Genomic DNA, 19567 nt, shown 5'->3' with positions numbered 1-19567 from the left:
AGCACTTGGAACCCCCAGGTGCTTCACAAATTGATTCGTAAAAATGAAAAAGTGAAAAAAAAAAACACTTTTTCATTTTTATGAATCAATTTGAGAGCACCTGGGGTTCCAAGTGCTCACTATGAATCTAGATAGGTGCCTTGGGGGGTCTAGTTTCCAAAGTGGGGTCACTTGTGGGAGAGCTCCAATGTTTTGACTCACAGGGACTCTCCAAATGCAACATGATATCCGCTAACAAATTGAGCCGATTTTCCATTCAATTTGTTAGCGGATATCATGTTGCATTTGGAGAGTCCCTGTGTGCCCAAACATTGCAGCTCCCCCACAAGTGACCCCATTTTGGAAACTAGACCCCCCAAGGCACCTATCTAGATGCATAGTGAGCACTTGGAACCCCAAGTGCTTCACAAATTGATTCATAAAAATTAAAAACTTTTTTTTTTCACTTTTTCATTTTTACGAATCAATTTGTGAAGCACCTGGGGGTTCCAAGTGCTCACTATGCATCTAGATAGGTGCCTTGGGGGGTCTAGTTTCCAAAATGGGGTCACTTGTGGGGGAGCTCCAATGTTTGGGCACACAGGGGCTCTCCAAACGCAACATGGCGTCCGCTAACAATTTGAGCCGATTTTCCATTCAATTTGTTAGCGGACACCATGTCGCGTTTGGAGAGCCCGTGATGTGCCTAAACAGTGGAGCTCCCCCACAAGTGTCCCCATTTTGGAAACTATGCCCCTCAAGGATTTTATTAAGGTGTATAGTGAACATTTTGAACCCAGAGGTACGGCACAGAATTTGTTTACATTAGGTCATCATATTGAATAAGTTGGCATTATTCTTGAGCGCAAATGCTCGCTACTTGAGTTTGCATCGGGTACTCAGGTATGCACCATGTAAAGCGTGTGCTCGAGTGACATGCTCGAGTCCCTGCTCCACATGTTTCACGGTTATTAGACACCCAAAAAAAAACATGCGGGGATCGCTCGTGCATGGCAGGCAATCCCCGTAAAGTTTTTTGGCCGCGAAGCATATGGGGCAGAGACTCGAGCATGTCACTCAAATACCCACGATACTCAATCCATACCAGAGCACCCGATGCAAACTCAAGTAGCGAGCACTTGCTCTCAACACTAGTCGCCATATCGTCATCTTTTTTTCTTACTTTTGAAAAAAATCCCAACCCCAGCCCTAACCCTAGCACAACCCTAACCATAGCGCAACCCTAGCCCTAGCACAACCCTAGCCCTAGCACAACCCTAGCCCCAGCACAACCCTAGCCCCAGCACAACCCTAGCCCCAGCACAACCCTAGCCCCAGCACAACCCTAGCCCAATCCTAACCCAAGAGTTTATTTTTGACGCTGTTCCTTGTGCGGTATAAGTGATTAGACGACTTTATTCTTCGGGTCGGTGTGATTACAGCAATGCCAGAATCATATGGGGTTTTTATGACTGACAGCTGTCACACACTAAAAGACGCATTTTTTGTAAAATCTAGTTTTTGCATCGCCATATTTTGAGAGCTATAATTTTTCCAGATTTTGGCAGACAGTCATGTGACAGCTCGTTTTTTGCGGGATGACTTGACGTTGTTATTGGTGCCATTTTCAGGCACGTGAAATTTTTTGATCGCTTTCTATTCCGATTTTTGGGAGGCAGAATAAACAAAAACCAACAATTCAGGAATTGTTTTTTTTTTTATTATTCTGTTCCGCGTGTGGTAAAATTGATGAGGTAGCTTTATTCTTCGGGTCAGTACGTTTACAGCGGTACCACATTTGTATCATTTTTCTATGTTTTGGCGCTTATACACAATAAAAGCTATTTTATAGAAAAAAATATTTTTTAGCATCGCTTTATTCTGAGAGCTATAACTTTTTTATTTTTTGGCTGATGGAGCTGTATGGCGGCTTGTTTTCTGCGGGATGAGATGACGTTTTCAGTGGTATCATTTTTATTTATATGCGTCTTTTTGATCGCGTGTTATTCCACTTTTTGTTTGGCGGTATGGTGATAAAGCATTGTTTTTTGCTTCGTTTTTTTTTTTTTACCGTGTTCACTGAAGGGGTTAACTAGTGGGACAGTTTTATAGGTCAGGTTGTTCCGGACGCTGCGATACCAAATATGTGTACTTTTATTGTTTTTTTTTTTTTTTTTATAATAATATTTATTGATGGGTACATTATATTTTTATTTTTGGTGGATTATTTTATTTTTTTTTTTTTTTATATTTTTGCAAATTTTTTTTTTATTTTTTTTTCCACTTTCACACAGTTTATACACTTTATTACTTTGTCCCACTCTGGGACTTTCACTTTTTTTTCTCTGATCGCCTGCATGGCACAGGAATGCAGCACCATCCCTATGCCATGCAAGCTGTCAGAAATGTACAGTGTGAAGATTGCTTGGAGATGCACTGCGCATGTCCAAGCAATCTTGCTGCTGTCTGGTGACCCGGATGTTGTCATTACGACATCGGGTCGTCATGGCAACACCCGGGAAGCCTTTGCAGACTGCGCTGGAAGCCGGAAGAGGAGGTGAGTATTGGCGATCACCTCCGCTTGCCCCTGCAATGCCGCGATCGACTTCGATCGACTTCGATCGCAGCATCGCGGGGGTTAATGTGCTGGGAGCGGTGCAGGACCGCTCCCTGCACATAGTACCGGGTGTCAGCTGTGACAATCAGCTGACACCCGGCGACGATCGCGCCCGCACAGCCTGTGTGCGCGCGCGATCGCCATGACGTACTAATACGGGTCTGGCTCTTAAGTCCCAGGGCACAGACGCGTATTAGTATGGCAAATGTTGTTAAGGGGTTAACTCCTACTTAGACAAGATTTGCGTGCAACAAATTCTCATAGAATATACAGACATAGACTTAGGGAAAAAAAAAAAAACTTTTTTGTAAATAATTTGCCATATAGATGCACAGAACAGAATATGCATATAATATTATAGATGCAAGTATATATATATATATAATTCAATAAAAAAAACATTAAATCTGATCTATAATTCATACCTTGCGGTATCCGTGCATTTAATTTCAATATCCACAATTTTTCTTTGTTATGGAGCATTTTTTCCCAATTACCGCCACGATGGGGACGTGGTACTCTCTCTATGCCTCTAATATTTAATGTACTTATATTGCCCGCATGTACCTCTGTGACACTAGTCACAAGCCATCAAACAAAGAAGACCTGCTTACATTTTTGTGCCAGGAGTGGCATAAGGTCACCCAAAAGCAGTGTGAAAGACCGGTGGAAAGCATGGCAAGGTGCATGAAAGCTGTGATTAAAAATCATGGTATCATGGTTATTCCACCAAATATTGATGTCTGAACTCTTCCTGAGTTGAAACATGAATATTGTTGTTTCTAAATGAATAAGAACTTGTTTTCTTTGCATTATTTGAGGTCGGAAAGCACTGTTTCTTTTTTATTATTTTGACAATTTCTCATTTGCTGCAAATAAATACAAAACTTTTAACTTTGAATTTCGGAGACATGTTGTCATCAGTAGTTTATAGAATAAAACAACAATGTACATTTTACTCAAAAATATACCTAGTTACATAGTTACATAGTTTATAAGGCCGAAAAAAGACAAGCGTCCATCCAGTTCAGCCTATTTCTTGTGCACTGCAGCTATTCCGCAGCTTTGAGGGGAAGGCAAAAAAAAAAACATGCGGTATAGGCCAATTTACATCATTGAGGAAAAATTCACTTCCCGACACCAATCTGGCAGTCAGATTAAATCCCTGGATTAATTAACTATCACTAAGCATAAGATGTAATTTTATTGTTCTCAAGAAAGGCGTCCAGGCCTCTCTTGAACTCATTAAGTGAGTTGGACATCACCACTTCCTCTCCCAGAGAGTTCCAGAGTCTCACGGCTCTGACCTATAAAGAGAAAAATCTGAGAAAATGAAAATTTTGCAGTGGTCTCTTAATTTTTGCCAGAGCTGTGTATGTATATAAAGTATATAAAGGTTTTCGTAAATATTTTCTTGTTTACTAGCTTTGTTTTTTTAATCAACAGAAATAAAGGTTAAACGTGAACAAGTAAGTTTTACTGCTTATATCGCTATCTAATTCCATTTAACTAATTTGTGATATATTAAAAATATGTATCTTTGTTGTCTTGAATAGCTCATTATATTGAATACTTTATAGAACTCAAATTTCCTTTAAAAATGGGACTCTGTGTAAAATTTTAAGAAAACAATGCAATGATTTGGAAATTTCCAATAATTCAGTCCATATTTTATTCAGAACAGAACATAGCATACAGATCAGAGGTTGAATCTCACATTTTTCCTTTTCATTTGAAAAAATTAGCTACTTTAGAAATTGGTGGGAGCAGCACATCTCAAAATAGTTATACAGGCTTAACCAAAGGTTGGAAAAGTAAGTGGTACTAATGAAAAACAGCTGGAGGGGCAATTTTCAACTAAATCACATGACTGTGTATAAAAAGAGCCTTTTAGAGAGGCAGAGTCTCTCAGAAGCAAAGATAGTCAGAGGTTCACCAATCTGTGAACAACTGGATTTAAAAATTGTAGAACAATTTTAAAAAAATGTTTCACAAAGCTAAATTGCAAAGACTTTGAATATCCCACCATTTATAATACATAATATAATCAAAGGATTTAGAGATTCTGGAGAAATTCATGTGCACAAGGGACAAGGCCGATGGTCAATATTGGATTCTCGTGATTTAGGACAGCACTGCATTAAAAACCAGGCATGATTCAGTTGTGAAAATCACTGCATATCCACAAATGAAAGTTAAAGCTTAATCATGCTAAGAAAAAAACATATATCATCACAATCCAGAAAAGCTGCCGTCTTCTCTGGGCCAAATCTCCTTTAAAATGTACTGAGGCAAAATAAAAAACTGTAAATCAAAATTGTAAATTCTTATTGAAAACCATGAATGCCGTGCCCTGTCAACTCAAGAGGAGAGGGACCATCCAGGTTGTTAGCATTTCTGATGGTATGGGGTTGCATTGGTGCTTATATCATGGGGACTTATACATCTTGAAAGGCGCTATTAATGCTGAGCATTATATAGAAGTTTTAGAACAACATATGCTCCTATTCAGATATTTATTTCAAGGACAGACTTGAATATTTCAGCAAGAACATGCTAAATCACAGACTGCATGGCTTTACAGAAGAATAGTTTGGGTGATAAATTGGCCGCCTGAAGTCCAGACCTTTCACAAATAGAAAACATTTGGCGCGTTATGAAATTAAATATCCGGGAAAGACCTGGGATTGTTGAGCTGCCAGAATCCTACATCAGACAATAATGAGACAACATTTCTCTTCTAAGACTCCAGCAATCGGTCTCCTTACTTCCCAGACATTTACAGACTGTTGTAAAAACAAGAGGGGATGCTACACAATGGTACAGTATATATGGCTCATACCCCAACTTTTGTAAGGCATGCTGCTGCCAACAATTTCTAAAGGAGTAAATGTTTTCAACTGAAATGGAAAAATGTCTAACTTTCAACCTCTGATCTGTTTTCAATGTTCTACTGTGAATAAAATATGGAGATAAGAGATTTCCAAATCATAGCATTCTTCTTTTCTTTACATTTTACACAGAGTCCCAACTTTTACTAGTTGGGGTTGTACATATAAGGCATTGTTCACATCTGTGTTATGGTTTCCATTATAAACAAAAATGAGAATATGCCGAATCTGTTACAGTACAGACACCAGCAGTGAATGATACACTCCAGCAACTTATAATGGGGTCTGTTGGGCTCCACCGAGGTGTACGTAGTTTTGTCCAATAAAATTGCACATTTACATAAAAGACATCTACAGTATACCAATGATATGTATGTTCATGATGACTGATTGCAATTAAGATATTACAATAAAAAAATACCAATGTCATTCCAGGCCAGCAATCATCCTCTTCATTTGTATCTGCTTCCTTAGTTGAAGGTTCAAAACTGTCAGGAGAGCAGATGTGAGCATTTGGTCTCATCTTTTTTCCTGTTTTGAAGAAACTGGTGCTTGAGCCAATGTCAGTTAATGTATCTGAGAAGAGAAACGTGAGGGTAGGATGTCATAGACAGGGAGTAGGCCATCCATAAGAGATAAGCCCAGGCCGTCAAGGGACATTGTAACTGTCATTCTGTTACAGATCCGGGTGTTGGAACCTCTGTGCTGTGATACAGGGAGGGACCAGAGGGGCGTAACTAAGTGCCTACCCGGACCGACCCTGGCCACATGGCGGCTTAGTCGACTCCGTCAACCAAGGAGGGACTGGGAAGGTGAACCAGGTGCCATTCTGGGACCGACCTTGTGTGAGAGAAAGCGACTCCCACGGGACTGATGGCCGAGGCCGACAGGCACAGCAGATGAGCACGACTGGTAGACAGGCAGGTGATGCGGGTAGACAGGCACGGCCGATAGGCAGGCTGGTGGGCATGGTAGATAGACAGGCTGGCGGGCACGGCTGATAGACAGGCTGGCGGGCACGGCTGATAGACATGCTGGCGGGCACAGCTGATAGGCGGGCGGGCACGACTGATAGACAGGCTGGCGGGCACGACTAATAGACAGGCTCGCTGGCACGGCTGATAGACAGGCTGGTGGGCATGGCTGAAAGACAGGCTGGCGGGCACTGGAACCTGAGGACTGAGGAGAGTGTTAGTGACGCGCCCCCTGGGCCAGTGTTGTTTGGGGGATACCCGGAGCCGGATCAGATGGGGGTTGTAGTCTCCGAGTGGCGGTGACCCGGTCCGTGCCCAGGGTGTCAAGCTCAGTGTGTGGCAGTCCTTATAGATGTTACTAGATGTTCTTTTATGTCGACTACGCCACCCGTTGAATTGCGGTCAATACGGCCGCCGCTGCAGCAGGGTCCGCTGAGGCTGGTGATGTATGTGCAGCTCAGGTAGTATAACCCCCAACGGGAGGGGTATAGCCTCAGGGGGTCAGGTGTAGAGGATGGTGGTTGTGGAGGTGCAGTGAGGATGGTAATGAGACTCAGAGTCGGGCTGTGCAGTTCAGGGTCTTTACTTACTGCTGTTATGCTGGTCACTCCGGCCTTGAGTGACCGCCCGAGCCATGCTGCGTCCACCAGGTCCTGGACTCGGCCAACTCCCAAGTAATTCTGGAGCGTGATCCTGAGCTCCCTTTCTGACGTTCCTTCTCTCTGGCCTTCCCCACCAGGGATCCACCTAAGTCCGGCTCCCTCGGGCCTCTTGTTGGTAAACCCTTGTCTCTGGGTTCCCTGACCCTATTCTTGGTTTGCCTTCCGGGTGGATTTAGTGGGTGGTCGTGGCAGATCCTGCCCACGACCTCCGGTCTCTGGCTAAGGATTAGGGCCCTCCACCAGCTTGGGATCCGGTACCCTTGTGCCAACTCTTCACCCTCTGATCTAATCTTGGGTTCTTGGAGTTCTCTCTTCTCCCCCTCTGGGTCCTTCTTTCTCCTCTCTCTCTTTGGGGCTTGGAGCTGCTCTTCTCCTCTGCTCTCTTCCTCTGACTCTACTCTGACAAAAGACTGACAGACTGACCCTGATCTAAGATGGTTCCCACCTTATATACTCCCTCTATGTGTGAGCTCAGGTGACCAGCACCCAATGAGCTCCTAGCACTACCCAGACTGCTCCCCCTATCTGCCCCTACACTACTGGGATGTTCCACCCCCCTCCCACTCCAGCCAGGGACAGACACTGTCGTACCTGCACATTTCTCTAGTGGGAGTACCATTGGTCTGTCCCCCGGAAATGGGATGTATGTAGTGCATGCAGCCTACTGAGCTCAGTTCCACACTCCATCCTTACCCGGGAGTGGAATACCACACCTCTGGCTTGAGGTGTAATACCCCTGTAGCAGCCGAATCCTCAGGGTGCTACATTAGCACACAAACAACAATCTTGCACAGGCACCTCCAATTTGGAGGAGGTGTCTTATATAGGGGAAGTCCTACGGCCATTGGCCGGGGACTCTTTAGGACGGTGCGCGTGGCCCCTTTAAGAGGGATGGAGTGCATGCGCGCGTGCCCTAAGCACAGTACCCAGGTAACTGCGTGCGGTGCGCGCACCCCAGGCAGACGCAGTAGGGGAGCCGGAGGACGCCGGACCAGGACCGCGGCAATGAGGGGAACGGCGTCTCTGTCCAGCAGGAGGCAGAGACGCCGATGCTACAGTACCCCCCCTTTACGCCCCCTCTTCTTTAGGCCCGCAAGAAATTTTTCTAGAAGACGAAGGGCATGAATGTTCTGCCTGGGCTCCCAAGACCTCTCCTCAGGACCAAACCCCTTCCAATCCACAAGAAAGAAAGTCTTTCCTCTTACCCTCTTGATGGCCAAAATATTCTCTACCTCAAAGATGTCCTCAGCGGAGACTGGAGCTGGAGTGGTACCTGGATCATCAGAGAAAGGATTAAGGACAACAGGCTTGAGGAGAGACACATGAAAGGAATTGGGAATCCGTAAAGAGGCAGGGAGTTTCAGCTTGTATGCCACTGGATTTATTTGGTTCAAAATCTCGAAAGGACCGATGAACCACGGGCCCAACTTGTATGATGGTATCTTGAGACATATTTGGAGGAAAGCCAGACCTTGCCTCCTGGACGAAACAGAGGCGGATCCAGACATCTCTTATCAGCATGCTTCTTCATCTGCTCGGAGGACTGAGGAAGCGCAGATCTAGTGTCTTCCCAAATCACCAAAAAGTCACTGACGAGAGACTCCGCGGCAGGATTGTCCACTGAAGAAGAGACGGGAAACAGAATTCGGGGGTGTCGACCATAAACCACAAAGAACGGAGACTTAGCAGAGGACTCACTTGGCCCAAGGCAGAAGTTCTACCCAATCGCTATGGTGGGCGTTTACAAAGTTCCGAAGAAAACTGGTAAGGATCTGATTAATATGTTCCACCTGACCATTGGACTGAGGTTGAGGCCGGAGAAAAATCCAAAGTGACGTCCAGCAGCTTGCAAGTGGCTCTCCAGAAGCGAGAAGTGAACTGAACTCCTCTGTCCGAGACAATATGGAGGGGTAAGCCGTGGAGATGAAAGATGTGACAGATGAAGGCCTTAGCCAGCACAGGTGTGGACGGAAGACCAGGCAAAGGAATGAAGTGAGCCATCTTGGAGAAGCGGTCAGCGACCATCCATATGACGGTAGAACCGGCAGATACCGGAAGATCAGTGATGAAGTCCATAGCAATGTGTTGCCAAGGAGCAGAAGGCACGGGGAGAGGAAGAAGACGACCAGCTGGAAGGTGCCTCAGTATTTTGTTATGGGCACAGGAGGAACAAGCCGCAACAAAATCCGCAACATCCTTGTGCAGAGTGGGCCACCAATAATGTCGGGCAATGAGCAGAAGCGTCTTCCTCTGGCCGGCATGACCAGCCAGTTTGGATGAATGATCCCAGAGTAAGACCCTCTTCCGATCCTGAGCCGCTACAAAGGTCTTACCAGGAGGTAGATGAGACAGGTCAAATGGAGCAACAGTCATTATTCTGGAGCGGTCAATGATGTGTAGAGGCTGCTCCTCTTGGTCGGTAGACAGGAAAGAGCAGAATAGAGCATTAGCTTTAATATTCTTGTCTGCCGGGCGGTAATGGAGAGTGAAACTGAAACGAGCAAAGAACAAAGACCATCTGGCCTGACGTGGATTTAGTCTTTGTGCGATCTGCAAGTAAATGAGGTTTTATGGTCAGTGTAGATGACCACTGAGTGCAGAGCCCTCTCAAGCAAGTAGCACCACTCCTCCATTGCTAATTTGATGGCCAGCAATTCTCAATCTCCTATGGAGTAATTGCGCTCGGACGGAGAAAAGAGTTTGGAGAAGAAGCCGCAGGTCACCATTCGCTCGGATGAGGATTTCTGTGTGAGCACTGCTCTGGCCCCCAGAGGAAGAGGCATCAACCTCCAGAAAGAATTGTTTATTGCAATCTGGACGATGCAGCACTGGAGCGGAGGAAAAGGCTTGTTTAAGAGAGACAAAGGCACTTTCTGCTTCGGAAGTCCATTCCCTGGGATTTGCTCCTTTATGGATGAGAGCAGAGATGGGAGCAGTCCGGGAGGAGAAATGAGGAATGAAGAGGCGGTAATAGTTAGCAAATCCTAGAAACCGCTGAATAGCCTTCAACCCCTCAGGTCGGGGCCACTTTAAGATGGCAGACACCTTCTTGGGATCCATCCGCAGTCCGGTCTCAGAGATGATATACCCCAAAAATGGCAGGGAGGTCTGCTCAAAGAGGCATTTCTCATACTTGGCATACAGGCGATTCTTCCGGAGCCTCAGCAGTACCTGACGAACATCCCTCCTGTGAGAGGGCTGATTAGGGGAGAACACCAAGATATCGTCCAGGTACCCCACTACGCAGGAATACAGGAGATCTTGGAAGATGTTGTTCACTAACTCCTGGAAGATGGCTGGAGCATTACAGATACTGAAGGGCATCACACGGTACTCGTAGTGACCATCCCCAGTGTTGAATGCCGTCTTCCTCCCATCTCCCTGGTGAATCCGGACCAGATTGTAGGCCCCTATAGTCGATACATGGACGAAGAGAGCCGTCTTTCTCTTTGACGAAGAAGAATCCTGCTCCAGCCGGAGAGGTGGATTTCTGTATAAATCCCCTAGCAAGATTCTCTTCTATGTACTCAGACATAGCACGGGTCGCAGCCAGCGACAAGGGGTAGATTCGCCCACGAGGAGGTGAAGCACCAGGTATTAGGTAGATGGGGCAATCATAGGGCCTATGAGGTGGTAGTGTCTCTGCCTCCTTTTTATCAAAGACGTCCGCATATGACCAGTAGGGTGCTGGCAGGCCAGGTAGATTAGCTGGAGTAGACAGAGGTCGAGCAGGACGAACCGGAACCAGACAGGACTTATAACATTCCTGACCCCAACGGAGCACCTCACCTGAGCTCCAATTCAGGATGGGCTCATGTCTCTGTAACCAAGGCAGACCAAGCAAAAGAGGATGAGATAGACCGGACAGTACGTAAAATGAGATCCTCTCCGAATGTAGCATTCCCACCTGAAGAGTTACAGGCTCAGTAACAAACAAGATGGTCTCAGAGAGAAGCTTTCCATCCACAGAGGAAACCGCTAAAGGATCAGCCAGACCTATAGTAGGAATCTGATATCGCTCCACAATGGCCTGTTGAATGAGGTTCCCAGTGGCTCTGGAATCCAGATAGGCAGTCTCGAAGAAGCGAATCTCACCACAGGTAACCGAAACAGACAGAGTCAAGGGTGGAGAGGAAGAACTTTTGTCTAGGACGACCTTTCCGAGTGGTCCTAGACACTGGAGTTTCCCAGTCTCACAGGACAGGAGCGGATACAATGCTCTGTACTGCCACAGTAGAAGCAACTCCCCTCGGCGCGGTGGATCTCCTGGCGAGACTTGACCATCATAACTTGGTCTATTTGCACAGACTCTGGAGAAGACAACAGAGGGGATGCTGGTTTGCGAGACTGGCCTTTGGAAGGTTGGTGCGAGGCGCAGGGGTCTTCTATCATGGGTCGCCTCTTTAGAACGCTCCTGAAAACGAATGTCAATCTGTGTAGCTAATGACACCAGGTCGTCCAGAGAGGGAGGTATGTCATGACCGGCTAGATTATCCTTGATCTGTCTGGAAAGGCCCTCCCAAAAGGTGGATACCAGAGCCTCATTGTTCCAGGCAAGTTCAGATGCGAGGGTGTGGAAATGCACGGCATACTGTCCCACAGAGAGACTCCCTTGGCGGAGTCAGAGAAGAGAGGAGGCAGTTGAAGATTTTCGTCCAGGCTCATCAAACACCTCTCTGAAAGCCGCGAGGAAGGCCTGGAGATCGGACATCAGAGGATCCCCTCTCTCCCACAGAGTGTTAAGCCACGCCATTGCCTCTCCGGTGAGATGAGACATGATGAATGCTACCTTGGCCTGGTCGGAGGTGAACTGGTGTGCCAGGAGTTCAAAGTGCAGCGTGCACTGATTTATGAAGCCCTGACATAGGGCAGGGTCACCACCAAAACTTGAAGGCACAGAAAGCCGGGGTCCATAGCCGGATGCCACAGCGCCACTGGGTTAAGGTGCCGCCGGAGCGGGCACCGCTCAGTTAGAGGCAGACACAGTCGGGATGGACAGCGCGTCCAGGCAGGAGTTGACTGTCCGCAGACAGGACAGGATAGCATCCTGTTGGGATCTCTGGTGAGAGACCTCTTGGTACAGGTCTGATAGCGAAGGAGCCTGGGAGCCACCAGATTCCATGGCCTGTGCAACCTGTTATGGATGCGAGTGGTGGAACCTCTGTGCTGTGATACAAGGAGGGACAAGAGGTGTGTAACTAAGTGCCTACCCGGAACGACCCTGGCCACACGGCGGCATAGTCGACTCCGTGAACCAAGGAGGTACCGGGAAGGTGAACCAGGTGCCACTCTGGGACTGACCTTGTGTGAGAGCAGGCGACTCCCAAGGGACTGATGGCTGAGGCCGACAGGCACAGCAGATGAGCACGGCTGGTGAACAGGCATGTGATGTGGGTAGACAGGCATGGCCGATAGGCAGGCTGGTGGGCAAGGCAGATAGACAGGCAGACAGGTACGGCTGATAGGCTGGTGGGCACTGCTCATAAACATGCTGGCGGGCACGGCTGATAGACAGGCTGGCGGGCACGACTGATAGACAGGCTGGCAGGCACGACTGATAGACAGGCTGGGGGGCACGGCTGAAAGACAGGCTGACGGGCACTGGAACCGGAGGACTGAGGAGAGTGTTAGCACACAACAATCTTGCACAGGCACCTCCATTTTGGAGGAGGTGCCTTATATAGGGGAAGTCCTCCAGCCATTGGCTAGGAACTCTTTAGGACGGTGCGCACGGCCCCTTTAAGTGGGAGGGAGCGCACGCATGTGCACCCTAAGCACAGTGCCCGGGGAACTGCGTGTGGTGCGCGCACCCTGGGCAGACGCAGGAGGGGAGCTGGAGGATGCCGGACGGGGACCGCGGCAGTGAGGGGATCGGCGTCTCTGCCTGGCAGGAGGCAGAGACGCCGACGGTACACATTCATTGAGATGTGGTTACATGTTGGAGTTGTGGCTAACTTTGGTAGTACTGAGAGCATTAAGGTTGACTTAGATAGTATTTAGTTTTTCAAGGGGAGCATTGTGTCTGATACACAGAAAATCTTAGCTGCTATCAGAGACGTGATATAAATACAAGATGTCTAGGCAGTAAACTCTTCAGGGACATAACATAGCACAAAAATCATTTACGTGTTCTAGGACAAAAAAAAAGTAAAAAAAATGTAACATTACTACTTTCAGAGAAAACTTAAAGGGATTGGCAACTACTTTACATGCCCCTTTCATGTAAACGATCTGCCATAGACAAACACTTCAATAAATACAGTACCTTGCTTTAGTATAAAGAGAACAAATACATATATATTATGTGTTCACCAGACACTGTAAATCTACAAATATGACACATAATCAGAGCAACAATAAAATGTGTTATATTTATTAATTGTATATTAAAACAACAGAATATAAAATGTCAAGGGAAGAAATACCTCAAAGTGCAGGCACTGAGGGTATCATTAACATAAACACATAGGTAGATAATATATAATATGCTGTGTGTCAAACACTTAAATCGGAGTTAAATTAACACAGACCCATGAGGCAGAAATGTAGACATATATTCAAGAAATCTCATGTGCAATTCAGCAATCAATATAATAGTATATGTTGGAGTAAGTACTCATATAAATTATATATACAGGTAATAAAGTGCCAAGTGCTGTCTCATTGTGCTCTGCCCATAGGGAGTTACAGTATCCGATAAGGCTTTAACAGTTTCAGATGAAACATGTAGATAAAATGTGCATTTAAGGACATAATAAGTAGACCAGCAGATACAGCCTTGAGGATTCTCTAAAACTTAACTTTTACTTGTTATCTTAAAATATTGGCCTTAATTGCCATAAACTCAAGAAACTTTACCAAAATAACCCTACTAACCTAGGGACATTTAAGATCTTTATATAGCACGCATAATAAACTCTTATATCTATAAATGTCATCTCTCTTCACATGTAATGTCCGGATGGTTAGATAATATACATAATCATAAACAAGTGCTCAAAAATAACAAAGAAGGAAAATGTGTGGATCTCACCAATTTTGCTGGTATGCATTTCTCAGGGATAGTTGTCCATGTTCATAAGTTCTTTTTCCTGGACTATTCTACCCTGTCGTGCTCCGGTAATGGCTCCTGTCCTTACAAGGACAATACCCAAGTATACCTTCAACTTAGTCCCATAAAACCCCTCCCGACGCATTTCTTTCTCCTTTCGGAGAAGTCATCAGGGGAATATGTTTGGCATTTGGGAAGGCATGGGTATTATATAGAAAATAAGTGACTCCGTGCATAAAAAGTGCTTAAAAACGCCAAAAAAGATTCCTCACAGTGGTGAGTGATCTCTCATATTGGTGCAGAGTGCTGCCATCACTCTTTCCTGCAAAAGTAATAGGGAGAATAATAAGTAGATACTAATCACACAGTGCCTGCATGTGCCTGACACACATTTCGCCATATGCTTTGATGAGGGACGGTATGCAGTTACGAGTAGAAAATATCATCCATACCACCTAACATCAGAGCTGCACCAAAGAGAAGCAGTTACAGCCATCACATTAGGGGTGACTTAATTGTCTGACCAAATATAGCAGGGTAATTTTCAAATTGATAATTTAGTATCTAGGGTGGTATAAATATCCAAATGACCCTTGGTAGAAAAAAGGTTAACCACCTCTGGTGTATGGTATTACCCATTAAGCAGTTGTCGTCATTATACCAAGAGTGCAGAGATTCTTTACATTCACATCTCTCTCCATCCATCCATTGATCCATCTCATCATCCATGTAAGTGAAGGGAAGCAGGGGATAATCTTTATTGTCAGGGCTGGTATTTTGGTGCTTTATGTATTACTTTTATTCCCCGCAGTGTCATATACAGGCAATGATGCTAGGCATTTGTGTAAGGATGGGGGCAGAGTTACAAGACTGTGCTCACTGCTGCCTAACAGCCCAGCATAAGGAATGATGGGAGATGTAGTAAAAAGGGAACATATGATTCTGAAGAGGAAGTTATGGCTATGACAACAGAGCTGGTGCCAAAGTTACTTATTTTCATGTGTACTATTGATTTATGAAATAAAAATTAAAACAATGGTTATGCTTTAAGCATTTATGGCAAAACTATTAATTGAGTCAGGGTAGTGGACAACCTCTTTAAATTGTGAGTCAATAGAGTTAATTGTTAATTAATTTGTATGGTATTTGATGGTAGTAAATGGTCATGTCATGGTGGTATTATTTATATTATCTATTATTTATATTATCATTGCAATATACTTTAGTCAGATTTATGTATCTTTATTTGCTTTATTATTAATTTACTCTTTTTATTTTGCTCTCCCTCCTAAGTGGAACCTATTCGGGAAAAGTTCTCACGCTTGATTGGAAAAATTAACATAACAACTTCCACAAAAATAGTGGAAAAACTTTTTGAAAAAGGTATTTTTTCAATGGGAGAAATGAGTTGTGTGTTTGCTGAAAACAAAAGCGATAATGCAGCAAGGACACTTATTACAATGATTTTACTAAAAGGTGAAGAATCTTGCAATTGTTTTATTCAACTCCTTGAAACATATGATCAATTTCTTTTTCGGGATCTTTATGGAACAAGTGAGTACTTACAATGTTTGATTTTTTTAGTTGATATACAAGTGATTTCCAACCTGTACCACACTTACGGCATGCTGTTAGTTGAAGTGTCAAGCAAATGGAAAATGAACACTTTAATGTTTACTTTAAATAAGCCGAATTTATTTTAAATATGTAAAAATTCTATTTTCTCTTTGTCACAAGCTTTCCATGATTGTAAAGAAAATTTTGAAAGTTCAATGGAAGTGGAAGCAGAAAGACATCAATGTGAGAAAATAACCTAACATACCAAATTATAATATATCAGTTTCAAGCTGGGTCAACACTGTTTTTGTAGAGTTTTTTAGGAAAAAAGCAGTAGTCAGATGTTTGCTATGAATTAAAATAAACATATTCATTTCTATTCACACAAAATATTTTGTTTGCAGATTTTTTTTAAAGTGATCTAATGCATAAAAATAAATAGGCTAATTTTTCTTCTCACTTTATGTGATTTTTTGTGCATGATAAAAATACATAAAAAAACATGTGTCAGACTAAGACTACATTGAAAAATTGAGACTGTGGTGATGTAAAACGACATTACATCTAATGATTTCCTTTAATATTTCATTGCAGCCTATGACCTACCACCATGATTGTGACCCATGGATGCAAATGTTTTCAAATGGGTTGGATTTTCTATTGGTAGTCACAAGTTACATGTGGCTCACTTGCCATAGACTTCAATGCAAGTTGTATGTGATTGTGACTTGTCTGCGATTCGTCCCTGTTGTTTTTTACAGCAAAATCGCAGCTAAAAATAATCACATGATGACAGGCTGGTCAGACGTTCTTAGTTGTGCAACTTGTGTGAAAATTGCTGTTGCGAGCCCCAGCCTAAGTATAGAGCTACATGGTAACTTTGGCTGCGACACAAGTTATGTGACCAAAGATTTCTATGTGTAGCCGCTTTATTGTATCACCGTACCAGTGAATTTTGTCACATTATGACCCTTAGGATACCATGACCACGACAAGCAAATTGCAAAAAAATCAACGTGGTTTGATTTCTTTTGCAAGTTGCTTGTTCCGTTACTTTAAATGTCACAATGTAATCCATTCTTTTGTATCATGATGCAATGTAGTGGCTAAGCTGTTTTTTTTCTGTCAAATCTACCAATGGATCCTCAAAACAGAAATGTAAGGTCAACTCTCTATATTATGTGGATGCATAGGAAATTAGGATGGTAGTGGTAAGGCACTGTAGGCAGAAAAATTGATAGTGTGTATAGATAATGTATTTCTTTCTCGGGTTATGACCATCTGGGAATTTAACTACGGAGATCCAATGTCCAATTGGTCACAGAATTTGTCAGCATTTTTTTTCTTCACAAGCATATTGTGTGTTTAGCAATAATCTGCTAAATAATAAACCATATCACAAAAATATGAGTTATTTATATACATATAGTACATAAAAAGACTTAATACATAAGATATCTTATTATAATCATATGTGATATATTTTGTTTTATTTTTTAGATGTTATGTCAAGCATAACAGAAAATGATATTGATGAACTGGAAACTTTTTTGAAACGGTTTTATCGGTATCCATGTTTTCAAAACTTTTACCCATTGGGTGAAGAAACAGGCATTGACATAATTTTTGATCTAGAAACAACTTTTACAGATCCTTTACTATGGAAGAAAGACATATACAATCGTAGGAAGGAGAAAATGAAATTTGAAGATGTGTTATACAGACTCAAGAGCCCTTGTATTATTGAGGGAGAAGCTGGGAAGGGTAAAAGTACAATGTTAAAAAGAATTGCTGTTCTTTGGGCATCTGAAAAGTGCCAACCATTACAAGGGTATAAACTTGTTTTTTTCATCACTTTGCGTGGCACGAGTAAAGGTCTTTACGAAACCCTTTGTGACCAGCTTTTTCCAGTTACATACAACTGGAACAAAAAAGCATTTTTGCAAAAAATAAATAAACTTGGAAAAAAGGTATTGTTTTTACTGGATGGTTATGATGAATTCGATTCTGAAAGCTGCAAAGAAATAGACAATCTTATCAAGGAAAACCATAGATTCAATAGCACAGTTATTGTAACTACAAGAACTGAATCTCTCAGAGAAGTGAGACTATATGGTGCTTTGATTGTTGAAACAAGTGACTTCACACTTGAAAGTGCCCAAACCTTGATCACAAACGTATTAGAGGAAAAAGAAGCTGCCGTTTTGTTGGATCAGTTGGATGCCTCTGATTTTATGAAAAATCTCATGAAAACGCCACTGTTCCTAGTGATTGCATGTGCCCTTAGGATGGGGGAAACAGATTTTCAAATGAACACTCAAACTTCCCTGTTTTGTACATTGTATGATTTGATGATTGACAGAGGTCACAACAAAATTAAAGATATAGAAGAAAAGATTGTAGAAGAGAATATCAATTTGTGTGGCGACTTAGCTCTCAAAGGTCTTTTTGAACAAAAGTATGAATTTAGAACAGAGCAGTTAAAGAATATAATAGAGGATATCTTGCTTAAAATAGGGTTGCTAAATAAATATTCAGCTCAAAAACAAAACCCAAGTTATAGATTTTTTCATACATCATTCCAGGAGTACACAGCTGGAAGAAGATTATCTCAACTATTATCATCAGATGAAACAGACAGAGTAAAGGAAGGGGAATGCTATCTCAACAAATTGCTAACCACTTATGATTTTACCAACAAGTACAAAAACCTACTAATATACACATGTGGTTCATCCAAAACTGCCACTCAAAAAATAATTTGTCATATGAGAAATGTGTGTAAAAAAGAAATGAGTGAAACCAGCTCTGACTTTGTAGAGTTTGGAATCAATCTTTTCTATGAAAGTGGGACCAAGAAGGATATGACTGCAGAATTTGAACCCATCTTTGCTGGTAAAACATTGCACATTAGCATGCATAATGTAGGTTCTCATCATGTTGAGTTTTTTGAGCACCTACCTGGGTGTTTGAGTGCTCTGCATCTGGTCAAACTAGACCTTTTTGGCAAAGAAGGTAATTCAGAGACAGGATGCATAAATGTTCGATGTCCCAATGATTTAAATGTACTTGAGCCTCAGACATACATTTCTAAAAAAGTTGTCAACTTATTTTATGATTGGAATCAAGATCTCCAAACATTAGAGGTTACAATAAAGAAATTTGATAGTTTGGATAAATCCGATATAAAATTTCTTGGAAAAATATGTTGTTGCGCTAAACATTTAAGGCTCAATATTATCTCAAGTGTTGGAATTACTGGGAAACTCACGCGTGTTGTGGACAATTGCAGAAGAATGAGAGAGCTTATTTTTAATAACACACCACTAACTAGTGATGATGAAGCACGAATTGTGGAAATGATAAATATGAAAACGTTAAGTATTTCCAACATGGATAAAGAACATCGACAAGGTGAATATTAAATGTGTAACTGTTATTTACTTTTAATTATTTTGTGATGCATTTTAAATTTCCAGGTTCCACCATCATACTCTAGTCATTGAGACCGATATAGAAGAGGTAATGTATACCAGCTCAAAAAGTCCCAACACCAATCTACCATGTAGAAGAGGACGGAAAGTCCTGCTTCAAATTAGTACAAGAGTTGAATGAGTGAACTGAGTTAGAGTTCCCTTATATAGTATACGTTTTTAAATCACCAATGAACAATCTGTCAATTCAAGCAATGAGGATCTGATCATCATTTCCAGTTTTCTCTCCAACAGCATAGGAGCAACATTATTGTCTGGCAACGGCTATCATGAGAGTTGGGTAACACAACAACAACCGTACATTTGTACTTTTCTTACAAGTATTTTTAGTGTAAAGTACAC

The 19567-nt window shown here is 42.9% G+C and overlaps 1 protein-coding gene across 2 annotated transcripts in view; it reads left to right on the top strand.

The window, feature by feature from the left end:
- NLRC4 (NLR family CARD domain containing 4) overlaps positions 1-19567 on the top strand; it is a 104781-nt gene that overhangs the window by 78479 nt on the left and 6735 nt on the right. The window contains exons 2-5 of one of the 2 annotated variants that reach the window (XM_073672552.1): positions 4043-4065; positions 15468-15728; positions 15912-15974; positions 17232-19145. In XM_073672552.1, the coding sequence (XP_073528653.1) occupies position 4065; positions 15468-15728; positions 15912-15974; positions 17232-19145 (2239 nt within the window). In that variant the 5' untranslated portion in view covers positions 4043-4064. The remainder of the gene's footprint in view (positions 1-4042; positions 4066-15467; positions 15729-15911; positions 15975-17231; positions 19146-19567) is intronic. The other variant, XM_073672553.1, reaches the window with a different exon arrangement.

Source organism: Phyllobates terribilis, unplaced genomic scaffold, assembly GCF_046119375.1.
Source record: "Phyllobates terribilis strain yellow unplaced genomic scaffold, ASM4611937v1 Scaffold_3__8_contigs__length_932513732, whole genome shotgun sequence".
Taxonomy (NCBI): Eukaryota; Metazoa; Chordata; class Amphibia; order Anura; family Dendrobatidae; genus Phyllobates; species Phyllobates terribilis.
The sequence above is the reverse complement of the archived record's forward strand: the minus strand, read 5'-3'. Positions and strand labels throughout refer to the sequence as shown.